At 44.4% G+C, this 18,722-nt stretch overlaps 1 protein-coding gene across 1 annotated transcript in view; it reads left to right on the top strand.

The window, feature by feature from the left end:
• MCF2L2 (MCF.2 cell line derived transforming sequence-like 2) overlaps positions 1-18,722 on the top strand; it is a 210,115-nt gene that overhangs the window by 62,464 nt on the left and 128,929 nt on the right. Inside the window, exons 6-10 of the mRNA XM_081086362.1 lie at positions 3,743-3,859; positions 4,989-5,138; positions 9,929-10,053; positions 10,631-10,745; positions 11,200-11,319. Of these exons, the coding sequence (XP_080942488.1) occupies positions 3,743-3,859; positions 4,989-5,138; positions 9,929-10,053; positions 10,631-10,745; positions 11,200-11,319 (627 nt within the window). The remainder of the gene's footprint in view (positions 1-3,742; positions 3,860-4,988; positions 5,139-9,928; positions 10,054-10,630; positions 10,746-11,199; positions 11,320-18,722) is intronic.

Below are 18,722 nucleotides of genomic sequence, written 5' to 3'. Positions count from 1 at the left end.
CCTGGGTGGCTGGGAGGTTGAGGGGACTGGGGGACTCTGGAGGCAGTTATGCAGCAAGGCTGTGCCTGCCTGGGGGTGGGCCTGGCCTTGCCACGTGCCTGCCACCCCAGCTGGGCTGAGGGAACTAGGCGCCGCCATCTTGTGGCTGTGGGCACCGCCATCTTTGAGGGCGTGACAGTCAATTAGCATATTCCCTCCTTATTGGCTGTGGGCGCCACCATCTTTGAGGGCGTGGCAGTCAATTAGCATATTCCCTCCTTATTGGCTGTGGGCACCGCCATCTTTGAGGGCGTGGCAGTCAATTAGCATATTCCCTCTTTATTGGCTGTGGGCGCCACCATCTTTGCAATGGCGTGAGGGTCAATTAGTATATTCCCTGTTTATTAGATAGGATGTTAATACTATATAATATAATATATAATATGTACATAAATATATTTATCTCCACATACTGTAAGTAATATATTACATATATATTACATATATCGAGAGGTAAATATACATATAAAGATATATACATACATATACATATATGTAGTAAGTGATTGAGACAAATCTAATGCCCCCAAACAAGGAGTTTGAACTGAGCATTTGTCACTGACTAAATGTCATGTGTTTGTTTCCCTGGTTGTGTATAAAACACACCTCTCCATGTAATAGTATGTACACAGATACTAGTACATATGTGATTTATGCCCTGCTTCTCACATGGTGCATCTATATACTAAGGAGAGAATGAACACCTGCTTTATCTTGACACTATATCTTTAGCTACTTCTGTTTGTGGTAATGTATTGATTCCCAAACATCATACTTTTAATTTTAAACTAAAATCAACTTTTTAGAAAACTCTCAGTCAGCTAAACTATTGGCACATTTAGCAGGGTATTTTTTAATGCAAAAAGTTTATTCTATAAGATAAACTTACAGAGAAGATTGCATTCTCCTCACAGCTCTGCTGTGCCACAGAATTCAGAGTCCTAGGTTACCATGCTGATGGAATCAATCTTCAAAATATATTTAGTTCTTTTTATGACAGTTCAAACTGTTTGTTGCTTTCTTTACTTTGTTAGTAAAATGTTATTGTGATATTAGCACTTTACTGTGTAGCATCCTGTCCTCTCTTATTATAACACTAGAGGCCTGGTGCATGAAATTTGTGCACGGGTAGGGTCCCTAGGCCTGGCCGGCAATCAGGGCCGATCTGTGGGGTGACCGGCAGGGCGATTGTGGGGGGCGGGGGGCTCCCACTGGCACTCTCCTTGGTTGGCCTGGGGCCTGTGGGCTGGGGGCAGCTCCTACATTGAGCGTCTGCCCCCAGGTGGTAAGTGCGCATCAGTGACTGGTCGTTCTGCCGGTTGTTCCACCGTTTGGTCGATTTGTATATTAGGCTTTTATTATATAGGATCTCCCTGCTCATTTCTAGTGAGATAATAGTTATATTTTCACAGGTTGAGTGAGGGGAAAGGAGTTCATTTTGCCTGATTCTTACAAGAACCAGGTGGACCGGGATGTAATGGTAGTTAAGTGACTTAGCCTCGCGCCTTTCTTTAGCCAAGGAGAGGGTTTCTCTGAAATAGCAAAGGGTTTCTGAGAGCCGGTTGCTGGCACCTATCTATTCTAAAACAGCTATCCTCATAGCAGCCTGAGAAAATTATGTGAAGTGACTAAGGCTATAGTCATACAAATTGGTTTCTTAACATGGATTGTGTGACAGAATACAGGAAAGGCTTCTTTCAAAATGGTATGATCACAGATCTCCCTGAAAGAACAGCTTTAAGCAATTATAGATAAGAGCATAAATGTATACTGAAAAGGAATAGATACATTCTTAATCTATAGCAGCTGTTCTAAGAATGTACATGTTGGATATGGTTCAGTAAAGCTGGTGGTGCCCAGGAGGAACTGAGAATGAGCTTGAAGGAGGAAGTTTATTATACTCACAGGTCTCAGAGAGGGAGTCACCTCATGTCACTGAAGCCCACGGGGGAAGCCCTGGTTTTGCTCAGAAGGCAGAAGCAGGATGGAGGGGAAAACCTAGATCAGAGTCTTTATTGGGGTTTCCTTGGGAAAGATGAGAAAGCGGAGTCCTGCCAGTGAGGTGGCACGGAAGACCTGGGCCTGGAACGATAGGTTTCTGAAACTCCAGGCTGTGGGGCAAAGTTATTTCTGCCCAATACGATGTTGCATAATGCTATTTAAAAACAATCCCAGTATTACCATAGCTGCTGATGTCCTGAGAAGAAGAAAATTATTTTTTCACTTGATAATTTCCTGTTATGTGTCTTATAATTTCGAATTGTAGAAAGACTAAAAAATGTTTTTGAAGCTCCAAAAAGTGGTTTAAAATTTTTAGGGAAGAAAGACACAGATGGATTCACATTGTTTTTCTGTTTTCTTTTTCTCCTATTATAAAATATTTTTTAAAATTCCCAAACTCTTTCTCAGAAATGAAGGAGAAAGTCCTGGGGCCAGTGAGGTTAACAGTGTGCTCTGTGCACTCACATCCCACTAAACCTTGGTTCCTTGAAGGCAGGGCTGTCATGCTTGCTATTTTATCCCTTGGAGCCTGGCATTTATTAGAAGTTCAATGCATATTTGTTGGATGAATACATCAGTTTTGTTTTTACCTATAGACTTTAGGCCCTAACTTAATATTGTTTTCATTCCAAAGTGGACTTATCACTTGACTAATACAATATAATAATAGAAGAAAGCCTGAATTCTTTTTAAAGATTATATTTTTATTGATTTCAGAGAGAGGAAGGTAGAGGGAGAGACAGAGAGAGAATCATTAATCGGGTGCCTTCCATACGAACCCCAGCCGGGGATCAAACCCACAACCTGGGCATGTGCCCTGACTGGGAATCCAGATGATGACCTTTTCATGCACAGGATGACAGTCAACCCACTGAGACACACCGGCCAGGGTGAAAGCCTATATTCTTATGTTCTCTGACCAAGAATCAATTTTCAAAATAATCAACAAAGAGCGAAGAAACATAAGGTCATTAAGTGAAGGCATCCGGGGACGCATTTCAGAGATAGGAGGGAGGGGCCCATGCTTCCCAACAGGAGTGACTAGGAGGTGTGGTGTGTGGCCTGGGACAGAGAGCCAGGGCCCTGCCTGGGGGCAGTTTGGACTGTGTCACCTTCCTCTAGATGTGTGGGCATTCACACACGGGTGTGTTCATCAGTAGGATTGTTAATTTATGAAAACCCACTTCCTGTTACCTCCGAACCTCCTCCATAAGGGTAAATAGGGGGTACATCAACATTCTTCATGGGAGTGCATCAATGCAGTGAATCTTTTCAGTGCACACTCCTCAGTTGGTCCCTGTTTTCTAATTTTATTTTGATATTCACCAGCCCACCCTTGATTGGGGTTCTCATCATAGATGTTTAGGTCTCAGTACAGCACTTGATTTTGGTGGCTAAAGTGTAGACCTTAACCTCAGAACTTTGGACAAAAATTCACTTCAAGCAAGACCTGACTTCTAGGCAGCTTAGAACTGAGCTCCCTTATCCAAGTCGCTGTTTTGTCTCAGACTGTTCAACACTTTGACCGGCGTTCTTCTCTCAAAGACGGGAAGTGGAAAGGGACTTTGTCTGCTGGACATCATAACCATTTTGGATATAAATCTCCGAGAAGGCAGAGTTGAAGTGCTACTTAACAGTAGAATCCAGATGAGCTACTATTTAATCGTCTGTGAGGAATATATTAATTTGTTTCCTCTTATAGATCGTTATGTTAAATTCTGTCTCTGACCTTCAAGGCTACATTGACAAAAGCCAACTAACAGAGGACTTAGGGGGAACTCTGGAATATCGCCACAGCCAGTGGATCAGTCATCGAACTGTGAGTACCAACTGTGTGCTGTTTTCAGTGTCTCTCCGTGTTTTCTTGAAGACAGGGTTGATTAAGATCAGCTGTTGGGAGGTCATTGCCTATGACTACCTACCACTGGGGAGGTTGGGTTTTCCAAGCCACAGGCTGGGAGAAAAGTAGGCTGAAGGGAAAAGGCTGGAGTTTCTCCTGCTGACGCCATTCACCTCACCTCCTTGTCTGGCACGGAAGTCTTGGGGACTCGACTTAGAATGCACCTGGGGAATTTTTGAAGAGCCAAAACCCTCCTACAGCTCAGAGAAATTAATTTATTTGAGTTGGGATGGGTCTCCACCATTCGTGGCTCACAGAACTCCCCAGGTGAGTCTAATGTATAGACAGACTGGAAGCTGTGAAAGCACCTGACTTATATAGGGTTTTACTTTTCCCTACTTATTCATATTTGTGGCAATTATGCTAAACTAGAAGGGTCAGAAATACTGAGGAAAAAGTAAAATTGAAACTCACCAGATAATGTGTTTCTATAAAAAGTTGTCATGCCCCTTACCCTGCTCTTTTAGCCCCTATGCCCTTGAAAAAATTAGGTTTTTTAAGCAAAATCAGAAGCTCCATGCCCACCCTGATGGCAACATGTGGTGTCAGCACACCTGTCTGTACCTGGTCAGTTTGGAAACAGGCTGCCCAACACCTGAACTACATTTAATTAGGTACGAGAATTCACCTTGTTTTAGAGCAGTGGTTCTCAACCTTGGCTGCACATTAGAATCACCTGGAAATCTTTTTAAAATCCTGCTTTCTGGGCCTCATCCTCTGGAAATACTAATGTTGTAGCCTCACCCCATAACAACGGAACAGAATTTAAAGTAATGTATTAAAAATCTAGCAAGTGAAGAAAGAAAGGTTGTGGGCTTGATCCATAGTTGGGGGCGTGCAGGAGGAAGCCGATCACTGATTCTCTCTCTGGATAAAATATACCCACTCTGGATTATTGAGCTGGTAGACAAAGGTAGAGCACTGAGTATAATACTTGGCCCTTTGTAGGTACTCAGAGAATGGTAGCTAATCCTACTGTCCTTCCATGAATAAAGCATATTGGTGCATGTTAATCCCACCACACTGTTATGATTGTATGCCCTCCCAGGCCATCGAAAACTTTGCCTTGACCTTGAAGACCACTGCCCAGATGCTTCAGACGTTTGGGGCCCGCCTGGCCGCAACAGAGCTGCCCAGAGGCGTGCCGTCTACTGCAGAGCTGCTCATGTCCCACACAAAGCAGCGGGACAAGCTGCAGGTGAGTGGTCAGTGGCCTCCCACAGTCCAGCCTCTGTGCCAGCAGATGGTCAGCCTCCTGGAGAGAGCTGGGAGTAGAATTAAGTCCTCTTCTTCCCTCTTCTCCACTGACTTGGAAGTCACCGAACATCTTCCGCCTTTGGCGGTGGGCGTTATTCGAAGAGAAAACCTCTTTGAGACTGGATGGTGGATGTAAAAGGATTGCAGTTAAGACCTGTGAGAAGCATCCCAGCAAAGAGAAATTCATTTCAGCTTTGTGCTGGCGAGATGAGGTGGGCGAGCATCCCTTCAAAGGCAGCTCAGGACAGAGCAAGATGCAAGAGGCTGAAAGTGCAGTGAGAGCAGGGAGTCAGCTTTTGAAGCATAAGCTTTTCTGGGGCTGTTGTGAAATCTGGGGCTGCCTACCAAGCTGACAGACTGCTTCACTTTCCCAGGGATGTGTCTTTTTATTTGGGGAATAATTTGAGGAAGAGGACTAGGGAAAATGCTCTGAACTGGGTTTAAGGAGAGGCACCGATTAAGTGATTCACAAAAAATACGTCAAGAACTGGTTTTATGAGTTGCCAACGAGGGAGCTTGGCAGGTTCTTTCATGCAGTGAAGGGAAGTCTTCCTGGGGCTGACTGCATGGGTGTCAAGCCCTTTTCTGCCTCCAGAAACACAAACAGACCGAATGTGGGATCTGTTATTTCATAGAAGACCAGAACTCAAGAGGGCAGCGAACTGAGGATTAGCTGCCTCAGTTAATTAGCTGCCTCAGGCTGAGACAGCTCGGCATTGCCTGCACTCCTGCTGCATGGAGCTTGGGAAGAGCTGAACTCTCGTCTGTGACCCAAAATCTGCAAACATGCTTTGCTAAGTGGTTGATTTATTTGTTCATTTATTGAACATTTAACAACTACTCAACACTACCTGCCAGAAAAACAAATAAACAAAGACTGCAAACTCAAAGAACCCATAGTTTAGTTCGGGGAATCTCAGAGTCTCATTAATGAAGCAAATTAATGCTTCCATGTGTCAGGGAGCACTGTTTAATTCTCTTTTTATGGAGGTTGCTATTGAAAAAGAGTTCAAAATCTATCCCCAAGATGACTCTGAGTCACCAAAAGATCTGGCTGGGAACTGTGAAAGCTGGAAAATATCCTGGAAGCATTTAGATAATTTTCCCTAAAAATATCCCTTAAACGGTTGACCTTTTTCTTTGCCCAAGTTCACCTCCCATGATCCTTGGAAGAGATGGTATGGGGTGCAGAGGCCAGGTCTAGGGTGCCTCTGCGAAGTCTAGGCAGAAAAGGGTTGGTGGTCCCAGCCCATAGGTCATAGACCCTGGGAGCCTTCAGAGTGGTCAGCTGGTATACCTGAGTGATGTTGAGAATGTGGAGCATGGCAGGAAGGCACTGGGCACCGAGCTCTGGGCCTGGGTTCATGAGCAAGTGTGCTCTCTGCCTCGATCCAAGGATGGTTTGGAGGGGTTGCAGGGCAGAAGCACTGAGATGACAATGTGGTCAATCGGGGAGGCCCTTGGGGAAAAGGTAAAACATTTTTTATTTGAGACGAGGACACGTATCTGAGGGGTAAAATCAGCTAGGGAGGTCCTGCTGTATGTGCAGTGAGAGTTCCTGGGAAAGGCAGATGGATGGGTGTTCCATCATGTCTACACAGGCAAAGCGGTCCACAGCGGGAAGGGGAGGGAAAGAACCACCCAAGATGAAATAAGGCCACTTCCTTGGGCATGGCGACAAGCTGTTGTTGGTATTAAAACACAACCCTGCACAAAGAAGGCTAAAACTTCCCTCCGATTATGTGGTGGAATAACTTTGTAGATCCACATAATTTGCGGTATTGTCTGACATTGGTAAGAAATGACTTTGTACTCCGTCTTATCTCAATTTGGTTAAACACCCATGTCTAACCAATAAGACAAAAGAAAGGAATTTAAGAGAATCTATTTAATTAGCCTTTTAGTAAGAAAGTAAATGCAAAGTCTTACATAAACTAAACTGTTATATTACATTTATATTCTGTGCTGCCCTAAAATCTTGGAAAAGACCTATAATTATTTTAAGATAAAATTCCCAAAGAGTTTAATATGTCCATGTCTTTATCTTGAGTAAGAGTATTAATTGAATTTAGATTAAAATATAATTATTCTGTCTTTATTTTGCCAAGTAGTATTAATTATCCCTTTAAAGACAACACAGAGGGTTTTTTAAAGCCTTTTGTGATTGCTAATTTTTGATCTAACATAAATTTTAATTTCTTGGTTCCTTATCTTATAAATTAGAAGCAGAGATACCAAGATAATTAAACTAGAGTTACATTTTTCCTTTTTTTCCATCCAAAAATGCTTTAAAGAGAGAAAGGATTTATATTTTTAAAAATAATATATTTAAACTTTTATTAAATGCTTAGTAGCTTTTATGGTTATTTAAATATATTATTTTATTCTTATTAGAGCATATTACTTATCAAATGGTCTATAAATAACTAAATAATTTTTCCATTTGGAAAGCACCTTTTCCAAGTGAAAAACCAATATAAGATTCATTCCTCAGAACAGTGAATTTTTAAAGCTTTTGGAAGCAGTTCACAGAAATAGACAGTTTCTCTCCTGAGCCCCCAAAAGGTGATTCTCGCCTCTTTTCTGGTCTTATTTAGGCCAGAAACACAGGGCATTGGCCTTCCACACTTAGGTGCTTTAGTTAACTAAGACACTGTACCATGTGTTCATTAAAAGAGGGTAAGATTCTCATTTTCGTTGTTGTTGCTAAAATAAGTTTAACAGACCCATAGGCCTTTTCTCATCATGCAAGGAGAAAGGGGAAAGTGTCAGTGGTCCTTCAATCATGTGATAAGCAATCTTTACAAATATGAATACTGCTTAGTATACAGTATTTGTTCCATTCAGTGTTCATTCGGTTTTGTTCAGAGATGACAATTCCATCAATATTACCAAGGTAACAAATAATCAAGAAGACAATCAGAATTACATAGCCTCTAGAAATAACCTAATAGTCTTAGGAGTTTTTAAGAATCCTTGGTTCAGGCATTCCAGCGAACCTCTCAGCCTGCAGCCTGCCTGGTGCCTGGGCACTGGCCTCCCCCTGGGGCCCCAACATGCATGAATTCACAGAGGTACATGAATGGATAACATTAGCAAATGGTATTGGAACAGTGTATCTCTCTTCCAATCTCCCCTGGCAATCAATATGCCTCTTCTTTGTTGGGCACCTCAACCTTTCCTCCCAATTCTGCATCATGCACACCTACAGACACTAATTATGGCTAATAATGGCTAATGCCAGAATATTGCTGGAATGCTGGAAGCTCAGGGGCAGTTAAGAAACTGAGTGGAAAAGAAGCCAGGACTCTTTTTAGTGGGTAAGAAGAGGAGGGAAAAGCTATGAGTACTACCAATGAGTGCTTCCCCCTCTCCCAGGCTTATCTTGTCTATTCACCTGTAACCTGGTTTCTTTTAGACTATTATTAACTCATCCAACCTACAAATATTTCATGAACATTGATGAGATAAGAAGAAATGAGGGCTGATACCTAGAATGGAAAAGAAGGGGTATGTCAGTTGTCAGGCAGAAATACCAGCCAAGTGGCCACCTTGAGGCATTACCGGCAGTGGAGAGAGCCACAGCAGGGCTAGGTCAGAGAAACCAAATCTGTCATGAGGCTGAGAGTGGACAATGGAAGCCTTCAAGTGCGTGAATATTGGAGTGGGGTGGGAGACAAGGAGCAAAGGCATGCGGTTGAGAGTGCCGGCCTTCTTTGTGACCAGAGTGAAGAGTATAAAACTCCTCCCACAGGGAATAAGCCGGAGGCTGTGTGAAGGCTGGAGGTGGCTAGGCCTGGAGGAAGAGAGGCAGTGTTTATGTGCATAGATGTGACTGTTCTGTAACTACGGGACTTTCACTCTCAACATACCAGACCAGCATCCTGTGTGACCCAGGAATCGAAACCAGAACTCCTGGGGGCAAAGTTCTAGGCCAAGCTTCACCTCTTTTGTCTTGCCCCATGGTTAATGCTCAGGGCATTGAGACACCTGCCCTGTGGGAGCAGAGGACAAGAGCTGTTGGATTTGGAAGGAGCTAGCCTGACGCTTCCCCAGTTGCAAAGCCCTAGCTCTCCATGTACAAAGAGCAGAATAGAGTTGCCTTGGAAGTATGACTCTTTCCACATCAAACTGAAATTGCCATCCACCTCTGCCAAGCTTTTTGGGAGGCAGCCACGCTAACCACTGTGCCACCAGCGCTCCTTGCCGCGCTTTTTGGAAGTAGGTGGAAGGAGAGGCAGGTGTTCCTTGATGAGACCAGATGAAGTTTTTTTTGTTTGTTTTTCTTTTCTTTTTTTTCCTGGTTAACTAGCAATTGTTGCATTATTATTGCGTGGCAGTTCCCAGCATTTAACATTCAATACCTGTCATTTTCTTGTTTCTGGTCACTGTCTTGGAGTAGAACCAGTTTTCATTAACTAATTTTGCTTTTAATGTACAACAGCTTGAGATACACACAAAACGTAACAGCTGTAGCTTTTGGAGAGGGAAAGTTGATGGGCTGTGGACAAAAAACTAATTTTCCCCCCATATATATCCTTTTGTATATTTTTAATTTTGTCATGTGTAGTATTACCCATTAAGAATAAATAAATTAATTTTATAAATCTGCAGCTTGAATTGTTAGCATTTATTTCCCTGAATGAAAGGTATACCATTCTCCGTACCCCAAATCTACCAATGTTTTCCCATTAATTTCTATTAAGAGAGACTATATTTCTCTTTCTGTAGGATGAGCTAAAATTACTTGGAAATCAAGGGGCCACATTGCTGTCATGTATTCAACAACCAGCAACCAAAAGTTCCACCAGGAAACTCAGTCTCAATCAACTTGAGAATGTAGCTACCATGGAAAGGTGAGTGAAGGTGGAATATACTTTTTTAGGAGAGAATAGCACTAGATGATCTGAAACAACCAAGGACAGACTAGAACAACTACTCTTGGGTCTAGGTAGGGTCAAGAAAGAATAATATTAGAGGCAACAATGGGAAAACGATGGCACCCATCTGGCATCCAGCTATAGAGATATTTTTCTGAGAATGCCATCCTGTCTTCCTGTGAAATGCTGTCATCCCAGGATTTCAGGGGAGATGGTAGCATTGGCTGAGTTTCATTTCCAAATTACAGTTTGTCTGGGTGATGTGCTTTGTCAAAGAAAAGGCACAAAAGTAAGGTCACCGGGGGCATGTTCTAAGCACAGCCGCTGAAGCAAAGGTTCTGCCTGGCAGGGAAGGTGTCCTGGTAGAAACATGGAAGGTATGGGAAGCAGTGGGACCATGAGAAAGTCATAGTGACATAGACTTTCCTAATAAGGACGTTATGACAATTTAAAACACTGACTAAAGACATAGATGTTAGCTGCATAAACCTACACAGACTCCTGTGGAAATGAGAGTTAACCACAATGTCTCTTTCTCATTCTTTCTTGACAGGTTACTAGTTCAGTTGGATGAAACAGAAAAAGCCTTTAGTCGGTTTTGGTCCAAGCACCACCTGAAGCTTAGTCAATGCCTACAACTACAGCACTTTGAGCACAATTTTTGTGAGGTGTTTTTTTCTTGTTTCATAGAGCTTCCTTTTATGATTCAGTGACCACCAGTTCTCTCTTCTGCCTTGAACTCTGGGTATTGGGGTTTCTCTCCCCCGCCCCCACCCGCCCCACTATACCAGCCCCCTCTTTCCTCTCAGACATCCTCTTCTCACTTTTTCAGTGGGATAGTAATGTTCTAGAATCCAGTTTCCCTGTTGGCATACATGGTATTTCAGTGATGGTTTCTCTTCCTTTCTGATTGGTAATCTGTTGAATGTAGCTTTACTATTCCATCTACATGTGTCTCAGCAATCCCACCCCACCCCTGCTTAATCTGAAAGCTAATGAGCTGTGTATCCATTGGTCCTGAATCCTTTTAGGACTTTTGAGTTTTCTTAGAGTTCAGCAAACCTCCACCTCCAGGTGGGTGCTCATTGGCTTACTTCTGGACTGTTCTAATGTGTCTTGTAGGTTAAGCTTGCCCTGGACAACTTGTTGGCAGAGCAAGCAGAATTTACAGACATCGGAGACAGTGTGATGCGTGTGGAGCGACTTCTTAAGGAACACAAAAAACTGGAAGGAAAAGGCCAGGTTTGTTTTTCTGCCCTTTTTGTGGACTGGGGAGGCAGTCACTGTGGACAGTGACAGATGATGCCCACGCATTGTCGGAAGGTTGCCAAAGGACACAGGAATGCCCAAAGCCTGGCCTGTCAGTCACCCCACTCCCACCCCAGGTCTCCAAGGAGATATGCATATGAACACTTGTGATGAGTAATGCCTGCCCTGCAGAGTGCTATTTAGGCTGTGAAGCACCCCATTGAGACTGGAGGCTCCGATGGGGTGAGAGCTCTGGGTGGCCCTGCCCTCCTCAGGGTGTCCCTACCAGTGGAGGAGCAGCAGGGGGGGCGGGGGGCGGGCAGGTGACAATGAGCACATTACCCACTGGGCTGGATGTGGAGGTCTGGGCTGGGGGTTGGTGGTAGGGAGGGGAAACTTCAGAAGGGGAAATCAGAAAAAAGAAAAGAAAAGAACAACTAGTTTGTGACAAGCAAGACAGGGAAAGGGGGAAATGGGTTCACATAAGTTCTGTTGCTAACAGAGTTGGCAGTGCCTTCTCCTTTCTCAGGCCCCAAGAGCTGTAAATATCAAACTTGCAAAAGAGGGTGTATGTCCCAATTCTCTTAACAGAATTAAACAACTTTCCAGATCTTCACACAGGTCAGCACTCAGCAGTGATTCTATTCTACTACATTTGGCTTAGTGTGACTCAAGAACGCTGTCATCTCTTGCCAGAGAAGTTCTTTTTTGCTTTTCTTTGATTAGCTTCTCTATATTTTTGTTTCTTGGGGAGCAAGCACTCTATGGTTAGCACTTCCTTTCTGAGCTAGTCTAGAGGCATGTTTCCTGAGAGTAATTTTGTAGTACTAGATCTTTGCTTTTCCAAGTGCAATCCTCTGGCGAGCAGCATGGATATCACTTGAGTGAGAACTTGTTAGAAATATGGAATTTCTGGCCCCATCTCAGAATCAGAATCTGCATTTTAATAAGATCCCCAGGTGACTGAATGCACAGTACAGAGACATATTCCCTTATGAATAGTAACAAATGTAAGCGAAGGCCACGCTGGTTCTAAGAGCTGTCAGTTGTGGATTCTGAGCTGGAGGTCTTCTGCACCTGCGCAAACACCCAGACCCACCTGTGCACCAACTTTCACCCAGGAACCCCATCCTTCCCTAGTGTGCAGTTCTTCTGCTGTCCGTGACCACTGACAGCTAAACACTTTTGTGTTGGAGGCACAGTCATCAGAAATGTTTATCAAACAATGAAGGGATACAATTTCATGTATCGGATATGTCTTAGTTTCTCCAAGATAGTCCCAATTTTATGTAATTTTAGTTTTTTTCAAAAGAACTCCTTATTAAATGTAGATACTATGTATTTTCATGTATATACATTTGTATATTAGAAAAAAAAAAGCTTCATCAAGCAAGCCCAGTGCCTTTATTTTGAGCTTGAAAAATGTGCCCATAGCTACCGTGAAGGTAGCTACCAACCTACCGGGTATTCCTTGCCCAAGGTTCTGTGATTATGGTGGTGAACCAGAAAGTCAAAACCTTGCTTTCATGGAGCTTACATTCTACTGGAGAGAGACAGAAAAGGGAAAAGTAATCCTGTATAATAAAAGCCCAGTGACTGAACTGCGGAACGACTGGAACAACTGGAACAACCATGGCCCCTTGCCCCAGCCGGCTCTGCCCCTCAGCATGCCCTCCCAATCCTATTGGGGGGTAGGGCCAGGCAGCAAACCTTCTGCAGCCCCTCGCCCCTCGCCCCTGCTGGCCCTGGCCCCCAGCGAGCCCCCCCACCCCAACTGGGGTGGGGGGGCCCGATTGGCCCCCATCGGGGCAGGCTGGCTGGACCCTACCAGTGCACAAATTCGTGCACTGGGCCTCTAGTCTAATAAATAATGGTATTAGATAGTAATAAGTGGTATGAAGAAGATAACAGGATTTCATAGAAAGGGATTGGGGCTGCTACTTGAGCTAGGGTAGTCAGGAAAGGCCTCTCTAAGAAGGTGATTTTTGATCTGAGAGCTGGATAGCCATGTAAAGATTTGGGGGATAGCCTTCAAGGCAGAAAAGCTGCAAATGCCAGGTCTCAAGGCAGGAATGAGGTTAGTGAGTTCAAGGAATGCAGCTGGAGCAGAGTCAGCCAGGTCAGAACAAGGTGGGAGCAATGGCTGTGAGGAGTGGGTTTTATTCTCAACCTAGTCAAGTTTCTCAGCCTCTCTGAACATAGCCCCTCATCTGAAATAGTCATTCCCACCTCACAGAATCCCTGGGAAGACTGAATGAGTTAGGGCTGTAGTGAGTACGTGGAACATAGTAAGTGGTCAGAACTCAGAAGCTGTTATTATTATTCATTCATTTCAGCAGAGGGATCTTCCAGCCATGCAGCAGTGGCTCCTAGTTTATATTTATGGAACGGGAAGCCATTGCAGGGTGCTCTGGATTGTGTTTTAAATAGTGGGGATGGGTCTGCATGACTGCATCCACATTCTCTCATCTGCCAACCTCCTTGGACTTGGGATCCGTGGTACATACTTTAAAGATCACCGACTAGAGCTAGGAGTACAATCTGTGGTCACGGGACATAGCAATACTCTGTGAACCCATGACACATCTTCCCTGGACAGAGTTCTGGAACCAGCTGAACTAACCCACGGCAGGCAAGCGCAGGCAGGTTGGTTTTACCCATCTGTGCCTTGCTTACCCTGTCTTGTACTCATTTTCTAAAGGATGCAGTAGATCTATTCCCCTGCATTTGGGTGAACTGAGTAAAGCTATCTCCTCATAACCAGGTGCCAGTTTTCTAGGAGGCATTGTTTCTTCAGATGAGAAGGGCTTGGCTAATCTTCCCATTTGTTCTGTCAAGTGTTAAGGAACAAGGTGATATCTGGCTGGAATCTGTCAAAATTTGTTTAGGGTTTGCCCTTCACTCAGAACTCAGGAGTCGACTTCCCTCCTGGCATAGCCACACACTGGTTTCTGGTTTGTTACTAACGTCCTTATTCTGTGCAGTGATATCATCCCCATGGGGAACCTCAGAGCCAGCTCACTGCTGCATTCCTGTTGCATGATAATTGAGTCTGTTCCTTTATCTTGTTCCAGTTTGAGGGCGTAGCAGTTCTTAGAGCGCCCCTTTTTTATTATGAGAAACAATGGTCCCAGCCCCATCTCCTCCTCCTAAAAGCAGAATTTGCTGCAGAGTTTTTGGCTGGGAGGCATGCTGGGGCCTTGGGTGATTAACTAGCCAGGAACAGACCAGGACAGGGCAGGGAGAACCAACCCGATTTCAGCCTTGACCTCTCCCCCCAAGGCCAGGGGCCAGCAGTTACACTACCGTGTCCCAGAAGGCATGTAATCCAGCTTGTTAACCTCTCAGGGGCATATTCTAGCATGACTGTGTGTGTGTGTGTGTGTGTGTGTGTGTAAATTTTCAAACACATGCAAAAGTAGGTTGACTAGAACAATGAACTCCCATGTATCTATTGCTCAGTTTCAATAACCATTAATGTTTCACCTTTCCTGTTTCACCTGACCCACTTCCCCATACATACATTTCATCCTATGCCATTATCTGTGGTTCCATCCTGGGCTCCCTGATAAGGCAGCATCACCGTTTCTCACCATTTTCTTCCACAGTAGACACACACATCTTCCATCCGTTATAGCATTAGAGTCCTTGGGGGAGAAAAATACGCTGTAGTTATAGTAAAGATTTTTGAATTACATATTGCAATTTGACTAGCTGGCCTTCTGGAATTTTCAGCATCTGAAAGGCTTGTGAGCAGAGCCCCAGATTTCAGCAATTTCTTTCTCACTATTTCTTTTTTACTTTGGTTTTATTGTCTATTTAACATGAGCAGGCACTGTATAGACTCAAAAATAAGCTGTGGTTTGGAGGTTTGACAGTAAAATTCTTTGTAAGTACTTTGGAGGATTTGATAGTCGTGGTTGTAACAGCCGTTATTCATAGCATTTTGGGAGGCCAACTGGGCTGGAAAGTGGTAACACAGGCTGTGGAGCCAGACTGAACCAGATTTTAAAAACTCAGCTCTAACAACTACCAGCTATGCGACCCTAGGACCCTAGTCAAATTTCTTAGCCTCTCTGAACCTATCCCCTCATTTGAAAAAAATGGACAATACTAATTCCCACCTCACAGAGTCCCTGTGAAGACAGAATGAGTTAGGGGCATAGTGAGGACTTAATGAGTACCTGGCACATAGTAGGTGGTCAGAACTCAGAAGCTACTATTGTTATCCATTCATTTCAGTACAGTGATCTTCCAGCCATCCTCACAGCTTTCCTCAATCTCACATGTTTTAAGAACAGTGCTGGAGGGTGAGATGCTACATGCCAAGTGAAGGGCACGCTGTGATCGCCACAGGACTCTTGCAAAATAGCCCGTGATGCAGTTCCCCATTCTCAGAAAACTGGGGCCATTCTTTTTTTTTTTCTTTTTTTTTTTTTTTAATATATTTTATTGATTTTTCACAGAGAGGAAGGGAGAGAGATAGAAATTTAGAAACATCGATGAGAGAGAAACATCGATCAGCTGCCTCCTGCACATCTCCCACTGGGGATGTGCCCGCAACCCAGGTACATGCCCTTGACCGGAATCGAACCTGGGACCTTTCAGTCCGCCGGCCGACGCTCTATCCACTGAGCCAAACTGGTTTTGGCTGGGGCCATTCTTAATAAATTAGGCAGCTAAATGTTTTTGGGTGTGTGTGTTTTTTTTAAAGTCAACAGAGATTTCCTTGGCAAGTTTTCATGTTTCTATACTGACTAAAGTCAGACAGGTTTAATCAGCTCCATGAGGTCTCTGAGCTTAGGCAGCACCCGTGTGGCCATTTTCCTGTGTGTGGTGGTCAGAGCCAGATTCTGAAGTCAGTCTCTTCCTCCCTGGGCCACGTTGGCCATTGTGCCTCCACTCCTCTCTTGTAAAGCAGCACCCATATTAAAGGGTTTGTTGTGATGAGTGAAAGAAATAGTTTAAGCGTTCAGATTAGTGCCTAGCAGGTAGTCAGGCCTCATTGAATGTTAGCTGTTGTCACTGACATCACAGAAGTGGTGGAGTCTATCCTGTGCTACAGAATGTCTCTCAGGTTCAGTGTGCAGTGGCTGAGCAGTTCCAGTAAGAGTGTCTCATTCATTCTTTGCTGGGGCTGACCAGCAGACGCCGAGTGATGGATGAATGATTACTCTGACACAGGATTGCTGTGAAAGAGAGGGCTAAGGGTCTGCCTGGCTAAAGGAACCAAACAGCCCCGATTGCCTGCCTCTTCAGGCTTTTATTGTAACAGCAGTTTGAGATAAAGTTTATCTTTTAGATACAATCAGTAGGGTAAGTAATCTTGGGGTGGGGTGGGGGGGACACATAAGTCTGCAGTGTCCTTTAAGCAAGGACACCTAAAGATTCCGGTAAACACCCAAGGGTCTGCACGTGCACATACTTGTTTGGAAAGTTCAAGGAACAATTAGGGGTGCTGCCTTCGGCCAAACTCCCCTAAGTCAGAATTCCAATAAACAGGACGGGCCGCCTTCAGCCCACTCCTTTTTTTGGAATTTTCCTCCTTACAAACTTTCCAACCAAATCCCGTGCTTCCCCACAATTCTTCATTCGTTCTGCAAGTATTTCCTGATATCCTGCCATGCTAAGCACTGTTCTAACTTCTGAGGGCACAGCAGTCAGCAACACAATTCAAAATCCGGCCTGAGTAATCCCCATCCCAACCTCCCCTCAGGAATGGCAACCAGTGCATCTGGGCCTTTGTTGTTCAGAACTATCGCACTGGGTGTTTACCCCGAGTTCTTTTAAATAGCCACTGCTTGATTTGTATGCCATGGCTCCTTTGTGTTTTGCACAACAATTATTTATATTTACTAGTAAGTACCTAATTTGTGTTTTGTACTGTTTTAAGTTGAATAAGAGCTGGTATGTGCCTTCCAGGGTCTGTGGCATGGTGGGCGATAGACAAGTGATCATAAAACAGTGAAGTGTGTGCCATATCAAGAAAGGCACAGAGGAGGGGCATCAGAATAAAATGGTGGAGTTAGAGAACACATCCTGGAGAAGATGAACTCTAAAGGGTATTTTAGATTTAGCTCCAGAGGAGTGTGGGTGCCGTGGCAGGGGTGATGAGGGAAGGATGAGGCTTTCTAGGCAGAGGAGCATGGAGAGAAGGCATGGAGGTCTGAGCTGCCTGAATATTTGGGGAACTACAAATGGGCCGTTAGTGGGGTAACAGGTGAGGGAAGTGGAGGATGAGGAGACACAGGTTTGAGTCTGATAATGAAAGGCTTTCTATGCATTTCTCAAGAGTTTGAATTTTCTCCTGAAGTCCTCCATAGGGAGCAAGAAAGGACTTGAAGCTTGGGAGGGATGTAGACATGATAAAATTGGAATTGCTGCTTTGTCAGTAGTGTGGAGCATGGTTTGAAGGAGAACAAAGAAGCCAGCTGTCCAGTCAGAAAGCATGAAGGCCTGAACAGGCAGTGACAAGGAGTTGGTGGAGAAGGGCTCAGAATTCAAAAGTTATTAAGAAGGATGCGGGCCTTGTAGGGCTTGGTGAATGACTGGCTAGGTAGCGGGGAGGGGTTTTTAGATTGTTAAAACCATGAACCATTGTAAGTTCAGAAAGAGGCCAGTTGTCATTGCTGGGAGTCATCAAAACTCCTTGAGTTACTGTAAAAAGTTAAGCCAGGGCAAAAGGTATACTGGATGCTCACTGTGTCAGCAAGGCTGACAGTGCTGGAGGGTGAGATGCTACATGCCATGATCTCTCTGCTCCTGGAGACCTCTGGGAATGTGGCAGTCATCTGCGGTGACTCACAGGTCTGTGTTGTTTCACACAAATCCAGCCAAGCAGATGACTGCATCATCTGGTGCATTGGCCCATTCATTAATTCATTAATTCATTCATGCATTATTATAGTGATCAAATATTTATGGAGCTTACATATTGGTGGGAGTGAGTAAAGGAGGGAGAAATTGTACATTGAAGTAAACAGAGATACGTTCAGATGGAGGAAAGTGTAGTTAGAAAATGAAAACAAAGTGAGGGAGGGGGCCTGGGTGGGTGGATTGCAGGGAGTGGCTTTAGAAATAGCAGCTAGAGAAAGGCCAGCCAGGAGGTAAACTGAGAGCTTAGACCGGAGTGACCCTGGGAGGGGATCCTGGGGATGGCCCTGAGGAAGGAGCTGGTTTGGCTGCCAGCCTTGTTGAAGCCACATCCTTTACCTAGATGACTATAGTAGCCCCTCGCTGGGCTCCCTGCTTTGAGACCCTCTCCTCGAAACTCCAGTGCTTCCACGTCACAATGAGTAAAAGCCAAAGTGCTGACAGTAGCAGCAAGGCCCTCCCTAATCCAGTCCCTCTCTTTCCTCACTATTGCACCTCCTACGCCTTTCCTGCTCACTCCTCTG

Source organism: Myotis nattereri, assembly GCF_964212035.1.
Source record: "Myotis nattereri genome assembly, chromosome: 3".
In the NCBI taxonomy this organism is placed as follows: domain Eukaryota; kingdom Metazoa; phylum Chordata; class Mammalia; order Chiroptera; family Vespertilionidae; genus Myotis; species Myotis nattereri.
This window is presented reverse-complemented; position numbering and strand designations above follow the sequence as displayed.